This window comes from Ixodes scapularis, unplaced genomic scaffold (assembly GCF_016920785.2).
Source record: "Ixodes scapularis isolate PalLabHiFi unplaced genomic scaffold, ASM1692078v2 PGA_scaffold4__175_contigs__length_147842914, whole genome shotgun sequence".
In the NCBI taxonomy this organism is placed as follows: domain Eukaryota; kingdom Metazoa; phylum Arthropoda; class Arachnida; order Ixodida; family Ixodidae; genus Ixodes; species Ixodes scapularis.
The window spans coordinates 104,317,282-104,336,394 of NW_024609879.1; the positions used below are offsets into that span (position 1 = coordinate 104,317,282).

Here is a 19,113-nt window from a genome sequence, read left to right on the forward strand (position 1 = left end):
GAACGTTGCAAGAGAATCGAAAGTGCCATATTCATGACACCACCGCTAGGGCACGCGTCTCTTATCTCTGGGTGGTGACGTCACAACACCTGTGTCGCGACGCTTCAATTTCTTCTTTCTTTTTGACGTCTACTTTGGAACGCGTGAAACGGCATCTCTTGGCTCACGCTCTCAGCGTCTTAGCTTTGACGGCGTTCGAATTTTTGTTCTGTCTTTGTATTTTCATCCTTATCTCGCGCTCCGCACCAGAGCAGGCACGCTTCTGCATGCGTGACAGTTTGAGACGCTAAAATTTGTACCACCCAAAAGAAGTCCTAACAAGTCTTATTCGCAGCACCCTCTGGGCAGCGCCGAGGCCCATGGTTTCTTTTTCCACGGCATAAAACACCGACGTCAAAGGTCCCTCCCTCTAGTGCGCGCAAAAAAAAAAAAAAAAAATAACCATAAAAACACGCCGCGACGCAGTCAGTCATCGAACAGTTCGCGACAAAATCGCGTAGAATTTTGCTTTAGACTTTTCACGATTGGTGAAAAGTACTATATCTCCCACGTGCTACACATTTTCAGTAATCTAGTCATAAAATATTTTTACCACCACATAACATATCCATTAGTTTGTATAATGTTTGTTGAGCATGACATAATGCGTGCGTGTTATCTGGTTTCTATTACATGTTTTATCAAGCGCCAGAAAGTAAGATTATAAACTGTACATTTGGATGCTCAGAAGAAAAAAAAAATGGCATATGTCATAGCGTTTATCTTCAATAATTACTAAATATTGTAACTTGCTGTTTCTCGTATTTTTAATCTGCGGTATATCCTCGTGCTTTTAAGCTTTGCTATTACGTTGTGTATTGGGTGGCGTTTTTCGTCCTCTGCATGAACGTTGCAGACGTCATATGACAGCTTTCGCCATGTGTAGGTGCACCCGTGCGTTTGCCCTGTATGTATACTATATTTTCCATACTAGCAGAGTCACGTTGAGGCAATATTTTTAAATATTCTGTGCTGTTAAAGATGGCATATGTGTCATATCTTTCTCTGGTTTTGAAAGAATAAAAAAATTTTGTATGCGCGTTATGTCACTGACGCCTCAGCTGCGCAGGGACTGCATTTCTTTGCGGACGTTCCACAAGAAAGTGAAACCTACTGCTTAATAATATTTTGTATATGTTACAATTCAATATTGTTGAAATAAACACTTCATAACCATATCTCGTCTCAGCACTACAATATGAGCGTAAGGATATCAGTGGGAGTGCGTTGTTAGAAAGCGCGGGGGGGGGGCGCTTTGGGGAAACCTCGCCCCCCCCCCCCCCCCACCCCCCTAATGAAAAATCCTGCGCACGCCTATGCTCTTGTTGCTATTTGAACCACCAGGGGGGATAGGCGCGTTCACCAGCAAACCGGCCGACAAATAACGTTAGCTGATAAGCACTTTCAGGACCACGAGACTCATTGCAGAGTATAAGCAAGCAAGAAAAGCAAGCAATCAAGAAACAGATGTGCATTTGCAGGGATTTCTTTTTTATTGGCCCTATGCAAGTATACATATATATAAATCTATATACAGCCGTATATATATTTATATATATGTACATATAAAACACAGTTGGCAAATACTTTGCTTCATCACAAGTGTGCCACATGTCGTCGGTTTCTTGTAATCGGTATTAAATAAGCACTAAACAGATGCGCATCATAATAAGGCAAACAGACATAGGACGGGACAACAAAAAAAAAAAGAAAAGTGTGATGTATGGATGCAGCACCTATCTACAAGACAGTGTTGAGAGGCTCAGCACACGACACTTTTTTTTTGTCTGTTTCTATTCCTCTTTCATTTGGCATTAAAAACTCTTTGGGTGGAGTTCCGGTGGATGACAGAGTCTTATTATTGCTAGCTGAGGGGTGGCGTCGACCGAGAGAATGTCGTCCAGCAACAATTTTCTTCCTTGCCATGTGCAAAGAAGACGGTTTTTGGTGTCACCCAAGATGGTAGAACTGCCACTGCAGTGGTGGTAAGATAAAACTGCAAAGCCGCAGTCACACTGCAAATACACAGTACAAAAGACAGCGTGCAGGCACCATTCGAAGTACACGCATGTACGAACCAAGCACGCTTTGAACAAGCTCGATGCGTGTCTGATCGATAACTCTGTCCTCACATCTGCAGCTTATACCGTGCCTTCTGGGCCATGTAAGGGCAGTGTGACTGCGATGGCGGAGCCATTTAGTACAGGGAGGAAAGAAGAAAATTGTTACAAAAAGTACCGCGACGATTGTGCTTTGTTACACCGCAGAAAAAGCTGAAGATGGCCCGTCACAACACCACGATGCCTTACTGATTCTCTGCCGACAGGGTCGAGCGGTTGCTTCGCAAGAAGGTCAGTGGGGAAAACTAGGTCTTGCTCAATAACTAAAACAGTGACTCGAAGCCTGTTCGTACATACGTCACGGTGCTGCCTCAGCTCCGTTACGTGGTCGGCACTGGAAATGGCACCAACCTTGCCGACGCAGTACTGAATTCGCACTATATGTTAGTTGTACAGTGCCGATACAGGCTGAATTAGTGCCAAGTTTACAGTGCTGTTCCCGGTGTTGAATGAGCACTGCACGTGTGAACTGGCTCTAAGCTCGAGGCTTTTCAAATCAAAAATCGAGAAAACCAGGGGCAAGAGTGTTTTTGAAATGGTTTTGGAAAACTATTTTAGCTGCCCACGGGAGCGCAACATCGGCACTGTCCGAAACGCAAAACACTGGTCATGAATGTTCTCGCAGAAACCTTACATGAACGAAACCAATGAAAGATTTTGTAAGGTGAGAGATGTCTGAAAACAAGGTTCCTCCGAACAATCTTAAAAAATAGAGACGTAGGGAGACAGCACCGATGGAAGTAGAAAGCACTACAAGTACAGTTGCCTTTCACAACCAAGAAAACTGCTGTGTCATAACAAGACCAACCGAGAATGAAAAAAAAAAGTGTGCAGCCGATAGGAGAGCAACACAAACATGCTGAGTTATTGATGCCCGTCACCAACACCGCATGAAATGAATAACGAAAGTTTGCACACAAAAAAAAACAACGAAAGAACAAGAAACTGCTGCAAGAGCGGTTAATAGGGAAAGTCTCTCTCTAAAGACTTCTTGACACTTTTTGATTTTTTTTATTCTGTCTTGCAACTTGTCTTTGGTCCATCAGTGTTGCCAGAATGTAAATCCCCTGCACTCTTTTCCCTTGGTCTCAGGTGGATGCTAAAGCTGCTGCGGGAAACAGCTGCCTCTTAAAAATAAGTTAAACAATAGCTCTGTCCCATCCTACACTGTTGGTACACCCAAAGCCATCTATAGAGAAGTGGTAATAGATTTGAATAAGATTTACAGGTGGTTGGCAAGTACTAACCAATCGTAGGCTTCACTGCAGCAATATAATAACAAAATGGCAACCTTAAATTTCTCGCAGAAAGATATTTTGTTGTCTTCGTCCATTTCTTTATCGTTCCCCATCTCAGGGTGTATGAGATGTCGTACTAATTTAGTTTTTAATAACTGAGCATGAATATAGCATTTACGATTGTGCCAATATCTGTCTCTTTGAACAATTCACTCCCGATCGATGGCAACATTAGAATGTTCGGAAGTTTTACAAAGCCAATGTCATGAAGATATTTACCACTTTAATTGACAACCAGAAAAATGAAATTTGGTCTGAATTTACAGGAGCATAAAAACAAACCCACTTTTGTTTCAGTTCGAAGGGACAAATTCCGTTTCCCGATCTATTAAAGCAGATATTCAACAAATCACTATTTCAACAAAAAAAAAATGAGTGAACATTAAATTTATTTACTGTTTCTCAGACCCAAAGTCATGTAAGGCTCAGTAAAATTATAGACATTTAAAGGTTGCCACCCATTTGCTATGTTTTCCACTTGCATTTATTTTCAAAAATCCCTCAAGATACTTTGTGTCTGCTTTGAATCCAATATCTAAAAAACCTTAGTGATTCTGTCATTTCTTTTATAATTTCAAGGGGATACAGCTACCAACAAACTCAGGCATAGCAAGTTTCACACACCTGGACGCTGCGCAAGTTGCAATCGAGCATGCTCGATTCATTGGTTCAGCAACAAACATAGGATCCACAAATTTCAATGACATCATCACTTCGTCAAATCCATTCAAACTGTATTAAGGACACGACTGTAAAATCAGTCGAAACAAATTTCCACCCCTTCCCAGCACTTATAAATAAAGTTGCCAAAGAAAAAAAAAACAAGCTTGCAAAAAGGGATGATCACTACATAAGAACTTCAGCAAACTCGAAAAATTAAAGCAACAATGCCAGATGCTAAAAAATGCAAAATGGGCACAAAAGCACACTTATGTATACAAACAATGAAAATGCACACACTGGCAAGACCAGAAAGCTAGTTTTGCTAAAATGGCACACTCACAAAGTACATGGGCATTGAAAAAAAAAATATTATGGGCAAGAAAATAGTTATCACACTGTTGAGAAAAAACAAAAACACCTAAATGAGCTTGACATGGCAGCTTATTAGGCCCCCTCAACGACCAATGCGCAGCGACGGCTAATAATTCAGCTTCGGGTCAAAATACTGAGATCATACAACCTTGTACGCTGAATTTGTTTGAATTCCCTCGCAGTCGTCTCCACTTATCACTCCAAGCCGCCAGCCATTAAGTCTCGGGCATCAAACAAAAAATGTCTGCTTCTCCACCAGATGGGTAACACAAAAAAAAGGTAGCGGAAATAGACTGGACACTCAAAACATAAAAGCAGGGACAGCACGAGCTTGTCTTTCTGTGCATGGTACAAAACATGGAACTGCTATTGCCACTAACGAAATACTTAAACGAAAAATAATGGGAAGCCAAAACATGAATGAGGCTGAAGCATGCTAGGAAAACCCCTAAAAGCACGCCAGCACCCGGGGTTCAAGCACCGCATCTCGTGGAGCCTGGCACGAGCAAACACCTCGAGAGTGCGGCGCGGTGTTATGCCGTGCATGACAATGCAATGTGGCGATCGGAGCCACTTGAATGTCCCATTCAATGAGCTGTCAGGCATGCAACCTTGCGTCGAAATGATGTAGAGCACCAGCACATGGAAATGTCTTGTCGCATACTACCTAGAGCAGTGCACACGCACAAACACGATTCCTTCACACCATGCGGCATACTCAAAAAAAAAAATGTTTAGACAAACACAAAAGGTTCGCTCGACAAGAAACAAGTCTGCAAACTTGGTTCGTGCAACGATTCGCACGTCGCGGAAGCGAGCGGAGAAACGAGCGGTGGGGGACATTTCCACTTTCCACGGCTGGCGCGTAGCCGCTTGCATAGCGTAAATTTGGGGGCATGGCAAAAAACGAAAGGCAGCGGGGGCGCGTTATACAGCCTTCCCACAGGAGGTCGAGCGCGCAAAGAACCAGGGACGAAAACTCAACGGCGATGACACCACGTCGGTGGAGTTTCTATGTACAAGAGATGCGGTCCGGTTCCACGCCACGCAAACGTGGCTCCGCCACGTCCAAATGAGGCACTGAAGAGGCACGGCAACACGAGAGTTTCCGACGGCGGAGCGCGCCATTGAGCCGCAGTGCGGTCGGGGACGGTCCCCTTCAGTCTTTGACAAGGCGGTAGATGTGATGCTGTGCTCCGTGAACACTCGTTGACACCTCGAACACGTAGGCGATGCACAAGAGGGTCTCCTGGGTGTCACGGTTGGTCACCACCTTGAAACGAAAACGGACAGGTGTTGTCGTCACTTTTTACGAGCACTAGAAGGCTGGTTCAGGCATCTGCATTGGACTATGGTCAAGTGAGTTATTTTCCCTCATGGGCAATTACGATGAGAGAAGACATTGGCACACTAACACCATCTCTCAGCTGACAAAAGTTCTAGAGGGAGTGGTAGCAGACATGGCAGTCACGGACACAATGCAACACTGTTAGCGCAAACGAGCGATTGCCAGCTATTTCTGTTTTCTCTCGAAATTGGACAGCTGTTATAAAAAGCTTGCAGCTGTGCTCTTATCTTTCGATGATACCCTCATAGGCAAAGTTGTGTTTTATGGAAAACACGGCTGACGATCAAGTTCACTGTCCGCTTCACGGTATGGCCACTGCATCCTTCTGAAACGTAGCCCTGTGGTTCCGTCTCTTTTTTTTTTTTTCTTTACAAAGATATCAAGAATGCACAGACTGAGGTGAGGAAGCATTCTGTGTGGAGACTCAACCTGCCCTCACACGCCATGTCACTTGTGTAAAACTTTGTAGTTGATTTTCGGGGCAGGAGTTTGGCAGCTGCAAACTCTCTTATGTTCCACTGTGCTAGGTTCACGGTGCATAACAAACGTTCGCGAAATTGTGAACTAGCTTTGGTGAGAATACAGTTCTGCATTAGAAGTACAGTATAGACCACTTACAACGTAACCGCTTGTAGTGCAGGACCGGGTATAACGCGGCTTTTTTAAACCACCGGTTCGCCTCCCATAGAACTCCATGTAGTTACATACCGCTTAAAAAGCAGGCGCGCGAAGGGAAATACCGGTTATAGTGCGGTTTCTGGAACAGCCCGCCGACCACGCCGACCGACCGGCGCAGCGAGCACGCTTCCCTGTGCGACACTAGATAACGGCGCCAGCCGTTGGCTAGCCGCAAGCGGCACTCGCGGAGCTAGGAGGTTGCTCGAAGAAGCGGGGAGAAGCGAAGAGAAAGGCTTCAGTTGCCATAGCGACGGAGGGACGCACGCACGTGTCATTCACGTGCATGAGTCCCTCCGCTGCGTTGGAAACAACCGCAACGACAGACCAATCGCAGGTCGAGGAGAAGTGTTCGCGCGCGTTGCATGCCGGTCGTGGGCCGGCTTCTTCTATTCGCAAACATGGCGTCGGTTGTGATTGTCGACGTAGACGGCGTGGTGGAAGCTCATCGTTCCGCGTAAAAGCACTATCCTTGACTGAATTTTCGTTGTGTGTCGCTATGATAACCCAGCACGTACTAGAAGGGAAGATCCACATATTCGTGCGGTGATGTTGTGGCGGCACTCTCAAGATGTCAGAAACGCCCGTGTCGTTGTGTTTGTTTACTTCGACTACAGTGGTGCTTTTTAAGCATTTGTGTTTTCGAACATTGCCTGGATTTCTTATTTGGAGCATTTCAAGCCTGTGCTAGAGTTGAAGGTATTACTGATGCGTACCGCATAAAAAATGTGAATTTTCATGCGTTTTCATCACCGGAGAAAAGTGATTAGGGTTAGCAATCCTGAACGCTCGCAACGTCTGTCCGCAACCCGCGACGCCGTTAAAAGGCTGCGCCAGGCAAAAGTCACTCATTTCTTTCAAAATGTGTGACACACTTGAGAGAGAAGTGTACTAGTCTGGTGAAATGAAGACTTTCCTCAAACTAAGCTTTATTTTTCATCTAATATAAAATCAATTGTTTTACAAAGGTAAGTTGTCTCATTGCATGAATTTTGGCCTGAAAAATTGATGTTTTGGTTATAGCGCGGTACCGCTTATAGTGCGGATTTTCGCGACTCCCGCGACATACGTTATATGCGGTCTACACTGTACTATCGTAAAATATCGCAGAAGCGCCCACTTCATACGAGCATTCACTATTAACATTTTCCAAACTTGGGAATTCTGCAAATTATATGTTAAGCGCCCAGCTCCTCCAAAGCGCCGGCATCGGCCGAAAATATTCACCCCGGGGATATCATCGGAAAATAAATGTGCTTTCTCCGATTCCGTCCACCCTAACTTCAAAGCTCTTTATCGGCCGCCATCTTGGTTTTAACCGATTGGACCGGAAGAGTGACAGTGAAAGTGGGGTGGGCACTTCTCCAGTATTTTACGGTAGCGAGGTGAAAACGTTGCAGCTCTCATTCAGGGCAGCAACATTAGCAATAAAGTCTGGTGCCCGTCAATATGTTGGACTAAACTACAGAAGAAAAGTGCCAATGTCTTGTTTGCGTTGCCGGTGTCGCACGGTGTGGGGCAACGTAAATTAGAATCATTGTATGCCAACTAGAGGAAATGAGAAGCTGACTTTAGAATAGCAAATAAAAACTGGAGGTGGTGTTGTGAAGAAAGACTTAGGGATCACCAGACCTTAAAGTGCGAAGACAAAGACAGCACACACTTCTCTGTTTTACATTATAAAAAGGACTGCTACAGTGCAGTTGGTTTGGTAATAAGAACGGTGAAAAAAACCCAAAAAACCCAGATGGACAAGTAGACAAAAAACACACAAAAAAAAAACAGTGCTTGTGTTTTCTGTCTACTTGTCCTTGTGTCTTTTTTTGCACTGTTTTCTCCTGTCACCAACATGCACCGACTAGCCCACCCTCAAACTCTATTGCAGTTGGTACACTGCAGCGGCATTTCACAGTCTCGTACAAAATAACAAGTTACGAGAAACACTAGATGTTTCGCTAAAAGGAGAACGCAAGGTGAAATTTCCATATATGAACCAAGTGCCTCAAAGTGGGAATCTTTTCGACCAGACAACTCAATTCACTTAGTAAACGATAATCGTCCCCCAAACTGTTGCTCCTTCACTTGCCTGTAGTATTGTGAAGTTCTCGAGGACGCTGTTCATCATGTACTTCTCTGGCAGATGCTTCAACTTGTGGATGAAGTTGATCATGTATTCACACATTGGCGAGCGATGAATCCTATACACAAACCGGCCGTTCTCGAACCTTGCATACTCGGTCTGAAAGCAGAAAAAGCCAAGAATTTCATACATGCTGAATGCACGCTGCGAGAGTGCGGCCCACCAGCCGATTATCCGATTAGAAGGTTAATTAATCGATTAGCGAGTTGGGTAAGTCAGCAATCGCTAGTTGTCCTTTCTCGAATTGTAGGATGCAGAATAGTATAATCCTGGAAGTACATGGGCCAATAAGGCACATGTACTGGGCCCTATTGACCCATTAATAGGGCATTATGCTGGGCCTATTGACCAAAGTAGGCCTATTGACCTACTTTGGCGGTGTGCAGGCTCGAAGTACACGAGATGCCGAAGTGTTGTCAAAGGTACGAAGCTCGCACTAGAGGCAAAACAACTGAAATTCTTCCTCGACATTCTTGCCGTGTCGGCTACTCGCTATGCCACCAATGGATCCACCAACAAGTGTCGGTTACACAACGTGATATGAGATCTTCCCACTTACCTCGACCTTCTCAACAACCTGCTTCCCAAAGGAACACACTTTTGTGGAGCAAGTTATCGTCATGTTCTCGTTACTCTCATACCTGGAAGAGAGGAAAAAGAGGCAGAAAACAAAAGTTAGGTTCACAAGTCGCCCACGAAGCACCGCAGCTATTGCGACGGTGCTATACGGCCAAACCCGCTCGTAACAAACTGACGTGCAGCAAACTATTGGAAATAAAAAAGCAGATCATTAAAAGTGCACTTCAATGCACCTTGTGCACTATACGTAACAAAAAAAAAGAACAAAGACCAGTAAAACCGTATCCGTGCCTGCAAAGTGAACTTTTGCGACACAGGTAAGTCTCAAAACAGATTACCGTGAAACACGGGGGAAGCACCCAGCCCCTTGTCACTGAGAGCTGGGTTAATCTAGACATGGGTGCCTGTCCGGTCAAATTGGGCCCTTAAAGGGATAAGAACCGAAATTTGTATTCCACAAAATAAGGTAGCAGGAGTGTTCAATGGGGCACAACAAACCCAAAAGCACCACTTATAAAAAGGCATCTCGAACGGGTGGCCGTATTTTTGTAAAATAAGGATGCAATTGAGTGAGATTCGCGACGTCGCGTTTTCTGGAGAATTTTTGAGGAGGAGGGGAAATGGCCTTGCTTCCTTCCATCTTCGCGCCCTCGCGCAGTCAAAGCGAGAAGAGGAGGAAACGAGAATCGCGACATCACGAGCATTTCTGGCCTTGTCCAAACGTGCTCTTCTGAGCCTTCTTTCACAAAAATACAACCATCCATTGTAGATATCGCTTTATGAGTGATGCTTCTGGGTTGGTGGCACTGTGCCTATCGCTTCTGCATTGTTTTCTGAAATCAGCATTTCAGTTCAGCATCCTTTTGACATACAATTTGTAGAATTCCCAAGCTTGGCAAATGTTAGCGTTTGGCGCTTAAACAAAATGGGAGCTTCCATGGTATTTTAAGGTATGTATCACCAAATAATCAACAAGCTACAAACCAACTAACAAAATGGACTGACCGCCACTGGGCAGCACTGTAATCTAATCTGGGTTCCAATGGCTTGGTTCCAGTGGACGCGAAGGGTCCGCGTTCCACGGGTGAGTTTTGCAACCGAGTAGTAAGCTCAATGCTGGAGCTCTTGCACCAAGCTTCACCACTTCACACCGGTGCACGCAGGTAAAGCTTCACCAGCTTGTACTAACATACTTGAAGAAGCATCTAACGCAGTGGGGCACCTCAATGAGCTTGGTGGTCTCGGAGGTTTGCCGAGGTGGGTGCTTGATATACCCTTTGCCTATATTTTGAATGTTTCTGAAATAGGGGGTTGGTGCTTATTGCGACATGGGTGCATACCCAGCGTCATTTGGTAGCTCACTTAGTGGTGCTAGGCACTACCACCACGCTGGTGCAGGGCACCGGTGTCTCGTCGATTCTTTCTAAGGGTCCGACCCAATCATGACCAGCTCGTGTCATACGGAGGAAGAGGAAATTGCAGCACTCACTGACTAGTGACGCCGTAGAAGACGCCCGCCTCGTCCTGGATGCTTGTGTTGAGATCGGCCCAGAACTTGACCAGGAAGAAGGCATCCTGAGGTCCCTTGTCATACAGCTCCTTAAGACCCCCCTTCTTCTCGGGAAACTTGTCGTAGATCTGGCGGATGTCCACCGCCTGCACGTCCACAACGACCGGCAAGTGTGTAGGCAACTCGCGGTGCAGTCACAAAGAGAAGAAACTCTCGGGGCTGGCTCGCACATTGCGTTTGAGCGTGTGTGAAGGATGGGAGTCATTGCGTTCTTGAACCAACGTCGTGAAAGTTGACAATCTCATTTTACTCTCATCTCCAGCGATAAATGCAAACATAGTTTCATTACGCTCGGGGACACTTTTCTGTAGCTACACAGTCAAAGCTATGGGCGCACGGCATGCTCCGTCAAGACTCTTGAAGGGTTTGTGTTTGTCTTACAAGTAGCATCAAATGCACCAATGCACTAGGCCCATGCCTCATGCTGCCTACATTCTATCAAGTTGGGGATGGTACTACTGAAGTTTTGTTACGAGGGTTGAGATATGATACAAGGCCAATGTTTTAGAATGGCTGAATAGGGCTGTGTAACCTACAACCTTTACCAGAAAGACAGGCTCCCAACTAGACCTCTACATTTTAACACACCAGGTGAAAATTATTACAACTCATTTTTTGGGAAGTGGGACGTTGGCGCTAACCTAACATGTTGATAGGCTTTCAAAAAATTAAAGGAGGGAAAGCATTTTGTAGCTCGACAACTTATTCAGTATAAGCAGCTTATGATCAAAGTGCTGGCAGCGCATTCCTTTAATTACACTTCGTCGCAAAAGCAGCCAAAGCATGGCTGAAGGCAAAAAACATATGCTGAAGGCAGAGCATCTACTTGGTCCTTAGCCTGTCACCTACTATACTAGTGAGGTACACCACATTTGTGCAACATTCAATGCGTGCTCAATTTTTCACACCGTTTTGTGTAGTGTGCACCAAAGAACCAACATTTCTGAGCTGAAACTCCAGTCCAACCGGCCCATTCCTCTTTGTCCCCCAGTGGAAAACCAACAACACAATAGTCTGTTGCTAATTAAAAAAAGCAGGACGACGTCCTCCCACAATGCCCTTCACCCTTTCCACCTTAGCAGAGCAAACGTTGAACTCACCTCCTCTCAAGCATTCGCTCTGCTAAAGTAAAAAGGGTGAGAGGCTTTGCGGGAACAATTCGTCCTGCTCTTCCTAACTGGCAACAGACGTAGCCACTACATTTAACCTCACAAGAAAATACTCACTTCTAGGAGGGGATCCGAATATGTAGGTGGTCCTCCTATGTGGACAAATAGGTGCTTGTTGCACTGCAATAAACGGAAAGCGACCAAATGTTGTGACAGAAGAAGGGTGAAACACAAATCCCGAGGGACCACTGATATCAAGCTCTGAAGACAACCTTTTCTACAAGAGGAGTGTACATCGTTTGAAGCCACAGGTGACTGTGTTTGCTCTCTATACTGCTAAAATGTAAAACTATGCTGAAGATTAACACACCGAAGTTTTACCCAACTTCTGAATTCGGAAATTTAGAAGATAATTTAAATTTTAAAATTATCAATACAAACTATTCAACAAGTGTTGGCCCCTGGTCAGCTTCTGTGTTTCGACAAATGTTGAGTGTGCTTCACTTTTTTTGAATTTTTATATTATTCTTGTATTAGCGTGTGTTGAAGGTAATCCCATATTGTGTTTTTTACTAGGTATTCTTGTGGACGTGCACCAATATATTGGGGTTGTGGGGATATTTATACAGCATGTAGTTGGTCTGCCATTAAAGTTGCGACGAGTCACACACTGTAGATGAGCAATTTAGCCAGTGCAGTACAACCGCTAGCCTGGGGTCTTTAACGTGCACCATGCAGTAGTGATACGCGACCGCACGCCGGTACGATGCTCATCCAGATCGAAACGGGCAGGGGTGGGGCTCGAACCCAGGATCCCTGGGTTCTGCAGCGCGAGCTTTCGCTCCACGCGCGTCGAGCTGGGTGTGCGCTTCAGCCCACTCGGCCACCGATCCCCCCCGACGTGCACCAATATAAAAACCATTGTGACTGTTTTTAGGGCCCTTTAACAATAGATTATTACTGTATTTGCTCGAGTAATAGCCGCACTTCTTATGAACAAGGCACTTGCGTCTACTTTCTTGCAGACCCCACATACAGCCATCATCGCGCCCTGCATAAATAATGCAGTGAATCACGATGTCAAAAACACGATTCTCCACCAAAATACGATGAGCAGATAGCATTTTCGCATGAAGATCCCATAAATCGTTGACATTTTTCTGCCAATCATGCTGATTCGTAACCCCAGTGCTTCACAAGAGAGCATACCCACAGGCTTTGTTTACAAACCGTACAGCTATTACTGAGCAAATACAGTACTACTATTATTATTTTAGTTTCAAATAAAAACTTGCTGGACATCATTAAAACTAGCAAGTCAGTCACTTTCCTGAACATTTAATACATGTTCAAGCATTTTACTTCCTGCCCAACAAAAACCAAAATTGAATGCACCACTGAGATTTTGATTTTCTATCGCTGCATCCTAGGGCTAACAGCCAATAGAACACCGAAGCCATTGCAGCACATTCAAACTCAGTGTTCCTTTCTTGGGAGGTGTTCAAACACTGCATGAAGGTTCAGACAAGTGTGTGATCACATGGTGAAAAATCGATGAACGACTGGCCCAGCAAGCGAGTAGCTTCCACTGCAATTGGCAATCGTAACGATTGCCAATTGCGACCGCTCCGCACCGAGCACCAAAATGGCAGCGTCCATAAGAAACCTGAAGAACAGAGCGCCGGTACTCAGAGCGTAGCCTATTTGGTGGTCTAGTACTGGCAATAATTCCAGCTATGATATTTTGTACTCCTGGTTAATTCAAACAAATTTTTAATTTTTAAATATTTTGGTTGTCCCGCAATGTGTTCAGTGTATTTATAAGGCACCTAATTCGAACAGCGTTTTTGTGTAATTCCTACTTTTGGTTCTCGTAGACCCATTAAGCACACTTCTTACCGAGCGCCAGTGCGCTGCAGAGAAGCAATGCCCGTGGAGCTCGCTTCTGCAGGTCTTGCTTCTCTGCAGTGCACCGGTGCTCAGTAAGAAGCATGCTCAACGAGACTTAATAGTCCACAATAGACAACTTTCTAGCTGCATGAACAAGCTAAATTTTGTTCTGAGGTGTCGTGTGCTGTCCGAACAGTTCAGGATAGACAACACTTTTGTGGGATGAATAAATTCATCTCAAACATCCCACCAATGTTTCATACATGGCACACCTGCTTCTGATTGTAGGCCTGTGCAGAGGAAATCATCAGGTATTTGCTTTGCATGTGTAGCGATCCATAGAGAAAATCAAGATTTTACCTTGCATCATAACTTCTGATAATTCAAAGTTCTGATAATTCAAACAATAGTCGTGGCTTCCTGGAGTTTGAATTAATGAGAGCCTCCAGTAGGTGTTTCTGGGGAAGAGAGTCGAGCCTACCGTGTCCTGGTCTTGCTGAAGCTCCATGAAGGCTGAGAACTCGACCAATCGCAGCTTGTGAGTTGCAATGGAGCGTCCCTCCCAGGAAGGGGGCATGCCCGCACCAGTGTGGGGCAGCAGTTCCACCCCAGAGTTGCCCGTCGGGGGGACCTTAGGGGTCTGCAGGGAGTAGGGCTGCGTCGCAAACGGCTTCACGCTGCAACAGAGGACAGACGCAAGTCTTAGGCTCCCCGAATTGCACCCAAAGCTTCGAAAAACATGATTTATCGAGCAGGCCTACCGCATTGGAGCGTCACTACGCAAAGGGCCACACCATGCCCCGCAGCGACCAAGTGTGCGCAATTCAGGCAGCGTAATTAAAATTCCTAACGAAAACGGTCAAAATCCTAGCTCAAAGTCGCCCCTAGAAACACACTAATATTTCTAGCGTATACTGCGTCGCATAGTGGTGCCCAGAATGTGTCTTGGACTGGTGCATTTACCACGTCCGAAAAAGTGGGTCTTCGATTTGCTCCAGACGGCGCCGCAGACGTGTCGTCTCGTCGCCGGCCGCAAACCTGGTAGTGTCGCAACAGTGATGGTGTACGTGGCAGATGACCGTTTTGCTGTAGGTCACTCTCCAGCTTGACGGGCCACAAAAACTCTGGCAGCCGGGACGCCGCGACGACAGCGTCGCTCGTGTTTGCTCTCGATTTTTACCAGCGTTTGTATGACCCAACCGGCAGAATTGCGACATCCGACAGCATGACGTGCCAGCTCCTGTGGTGTCATTTGTTGCCGATTTGGGACCACTTTTGATGTATGGGCCGGACGCTAAAAACACCAGCCGTAGACACGTTCCAGGCACCCTAGTGTCATTACATAAATCGCGTTATCAAGATCATGCAATTCGGGTTGCGTCACTCAAATTTCAAATGAAACGTTTCAAGTTTGTCTCAAAGTCGCTCCCCAGAAACCCATAAAAAATTTTAACGAGCGGTTGTTTAAAGAGTTAGCCTTACCCCAGTCTTACATTGTCTCCCATTACCTCTTGGCTCCTTTACTAAGCGATGCTGTCGACACGCTGTTAAGCACTTCATAGGTCTATTCGAATAATCGTGTACAAAACAGTAATTCAGATTCTGCATCTTTCCTATATTTGGATAGAGCCTGACTGTTCTTTGAGACGATGTGGTGTTTGTTCCCTCCTTTTTGAGCCCCCTTATATCCAGGGTTTTTATTTATTTTATTTATTTATTTTTATTTAAGTGCCTCGAGGACATTATCGTAGGAGGGGCAGGACTAACACACACACATACAAACACAAAATGGTCACTCGCCCGCACAATTAGTTATACAGCCCAGAAAAAAATTTCCTATTGTAGTATGTTTGCTCACCACTTGCCTGCACAATCACCCTCATTCCTGTCACATTCAACTGCTATTAACTCTCTGCAAGGATGTACAGTGCGCCTCAAACTTAGCGCCGCCATGGCATTTACCGTTTCTGACAGTCCCTGCGGTGGCCGATTGAAATATCTAAAGAATGTTTGGGTTTCCGATTTCTATCCTATCCTCAGAAGGCATCCTGAACGTTTTGATGACAAATTTAATAGTAAATAGCCGACACGAGCTCAATGGTTGGGAACCCAGTGGCGGCGTTGAGTTTGGGGTGCAATGTACATAGTGCAACTGCAAACAAGTGATCACAGTTTTTTTCTGTTTCCTTTTAAAAGTGAAAGTGTCATCAGAACTACTAAAATGGCAGAAATTTTTCATTGAGGGTGTCCACGAGGGTTCCACGGGTGGGCCGTTAGCACCAGAGGGGCTGGTAGGAAAGCGTTGGCATAAACATTTCCCGTGGTGGGCAACCTTGAGAGACAGGCATACTTCATGAGTAAGGTTCGGATAAGCAGAGTGAATCAGAATGCGCGTTTTGGGCCGGGAGAATGCAATGGTTTTGGCTGGCACTGTTTACATCAGTGTAGTCTGTCCTTCCCACGCGTTAGGGGGCACGGTAGAACGGCAACGTTAGACGCCAGGCGGCATCTGGCGGTATGAATGATGGGGTAGCCCAGTCGGCACTATCCACACCAAGGTCGGGGGTCAACTGTCTGACTCGCTGTCTGACTTGCCTTACAAGTTCTAGATAGTTTACTTTGCGTCCAAACCCACCTGACCTTTGGCCATGAGATAAACGCAGACCGGGGATCTCACGCCGAAATGTAAGCAACATGGAGACCAAGTCGTCTGCTTCTTGCACAGGAATCGCGGAGACATCAGAACGACGCCGAGCTCTGATTGGCTTTGATTGGAAGGATAGTGGGTAGACTTCAATGCTAGATGCCTTGAGGTCTCTCTATCAGCCAAGAAGAGCTCGGCATTTTGACATCACCGCAAGCCCTGTACAAGAAGCAGACGAACTTGCACTCCGCATTGCCCTATGTAAGGAAGTTAGTCGAGGCCAGTGGGAAACGCCTCTGACCACGCATCAAGGATTCGCCAGTTCACCAAAAGGGGATGGGCCGAGTGATTTTTAGAGGAAACGCAGCAAGTGGTTTTAGTTTGGGCTGGAGTTCGAGAGCTAACGCTCTATAATCGAGCCCAATCGAAGCACTCCTAGGGACAATGTCCCCATAATCTTAACTGAATCCCACGAGCCAGCAAACTCCCAAGCTTGGGTAATAAGCTAACACCCAAGTACCTCCTTCCCAACCCCGTACAGGGTAAGTTACTTTTCGAGTATTATTTTGCTTATGTATTTTTATTTTCTATGAAAATATTAAATTGTGTATTGATGAGTAACTCCTAAGTTCAACTGAGTTAGTCGCCAATGGCCAAGAAATGCAACTTTGTCTCCGACAAGAACCACCCAGCTTCCCATAACGAAGCATGTCACCCCATCCAGATCTGGCAACCTGAATGGCGCAACATGTCCCAGCGAACCCGTCCTGAAGGCACCAATCTAAGGAGATCAAACTTGGTGCACACAAACATTCTTTCAAAGTAAAATATAAAGAAGTGTTGGTGTCGTGCTTGTGCTAGCAATAAGGCACAGTGTGCCCCAAATTACAACACCTGATCTGCTCTTTTGCTAAGTTTGCGGTCTTCGCCAAGCTTCGTAATCTCTCAATTTGTAATCTCAATCAATCTCAAAATAGGATCTACAAATTGAGTTCCAGCCCTAGTATAAACCAGAGTTTCTTCGAAAACAGGCAGGTATGTGAAGAAAACAAAATAATGGTGGCCTGTTCATGCTCAAGTACATACAAGAAAGCTAAACATGGTAATAAGAAATATTTCACAGCCTCAAATTTTTGGTGGTGAAGATTTCATGGATGCCAATTTTAGGTGTGAATGTATGCAGGAAATAAAAGCAGACAAGGACCACTACAAGTTATTAATATTTTGCCATGTAAGGTACTTCCGCTTCCTTTGTTGTCTTGTGACATACCGTAAAATCCCGAGAGATGCCCCACCTCCAAAAGACAGCCCACCCCTATTTGTGGCTTGATTAGCTATACTTTTTTTTAAACACCGAAATATAGCCCACTCCTAGTAATGGTAGTGTTGGGATCAATGATAGCCTCGGCGTAAATGCGGCTAGTTAGCTATTGTGGGATATAAGAAAACGTTGCTCACTGGGAAGTACAGTCACCTTTGCTTCGTTGCTCCTCGCCACCATAACAAGCTTGGAAGGGACACAACCTAAAAATAGCAATTCTTTAACTTTTCTTGATTGTATGCCGAAAGTTAGCCCACTCCCTATTTTCACGCGATTTGCTCTTGATGTTATGTGGGCTATTTCTCGGGATATTACGGTCGATGAACAATTGCCATACCACCGTAAGATGCTGAGCATGCGCTCATGTCACAGTAAGTGCCCACCTGCTACTTTTTTAAATGAAAAATAAATGACATATTAAGCACCCGACCCCGACCAGTGGCAGATTAACAGTGGGGGTCCGAACGTCCTGACGCCCCTCTTGAATTCTGCATGTGTAAAATGGTGGGAAAACGGGGAGAGGGGGCGTTTCAAACATATGATACGCTCATTCCCTCTTCTGGAAATACCTGCATCTGCCCCTGACCCGGACTATAAACACACCTCGCTAACAGAGATGATCCCGAGCGCGCCGGTGCCGGTGCAATGCAATGAAGCTTGTTGTGCTTGCACCAGTCCTAAGTGGTAAAGCCAACCTTATCTTGTGCCCCTTCTGCATTTTCGGTCGCGGACCAAACAAATGCTTATCACCCTGTTTTTCCAGATTACCTCCTACTTTGTTTGTATTTTATGGCATACTTAAAATTCCAAGAATAAAAGCAACAGTTTTATTATTCGAGAAGCGATGACCTGATATTTTCAATTGCATAGTAACAGCTGACCCTTTGCAGACTAAATGGTGAAATGTTTCTGCACGCCCCTAAAAGATGGCGCCAGATTTGTATGCTTGCCCGTGCGGTTGATGAAAAGAAGCGCAGTATCTCTCTCGTGTGTTATGCCAGGTGTGTTCGACGCGTACTTACTCTTCTGACGTTCCAGGCTGGCCAATGGTTGTCTGCCAAAACTGAAAAACAGGTGGAAAAAAGTATAAACACTCAGAAAGCAATGTTTGAAGTAGCAGTGACAATCTCTTAAAAAGACCAGAATAGGCTTAAGAGGCTTGAGCTCAAGACTACTGCTTGATAACTTATCGGCCACTCGATAAAGTCAAAAGGGCCAAGTGAAAATCGTTATTCTGTTTTTATCAGTTATTTTAAGTTTACGAGAGTGCATCATGTGTGCTTTTAAACACGTGCAATGCAGACAACAAAACCCAGATAACTTTGCTGACAGTATCTATTATATG

General features: G+C 45.2%; 1 protein-coding gene across 2 annotated transcripts in view; it reads right to left on the bottom strand.

The window, feature by feature from the left end:
* Positions 1 to 1,509: 1,509 nt before the first annotated feature.
* The window catches only part of LOC8025429 (transcriptional enhancer factor TEF-1), a 163,094-nt gene continuing 145,490 nt past the window's right edge, over positions 1,510 to 19,113 (bottom strand). For both annotated transcript variants that reach the window (XM_042293285.1, XM_042293284.1), the window contains exons 6-12: positions 18,791 to 18,831; positions 14,285 to 14,480; positions 12,031 to 12,093; positions 10,724 to 10,890; positions 9,215 to 9,296; positions 8,602 to 8,754; positions 1,510 to 5,765 (exon numbers count right to left, since the gene is read on the bottom strand). In XM_042293285.1, the coding sequence (XP_042149219.1) occupies positions 5,652 to 5,765; positions 8,602 to 8,754; positions 9,215 to 9,296; positions 10,724 to 10,890; positions 12,031 to 12,093; positions 14,285 to 14,480; positions 18,791 to 18,831 (816 nt within the window). In that variant the 3' untranslated portion in view covers positions 1,510 to 5,651. The remainder of the gene's footprint in view (positions 5,766 to 8,601; positions 8,755 to 9,214; positions 9,297 to 10,723; positions 10,891 to 12,030; positions 12,094 to 14,284; positions 14,481 to 18,790; positions 18,832 to 19,113) is intronic.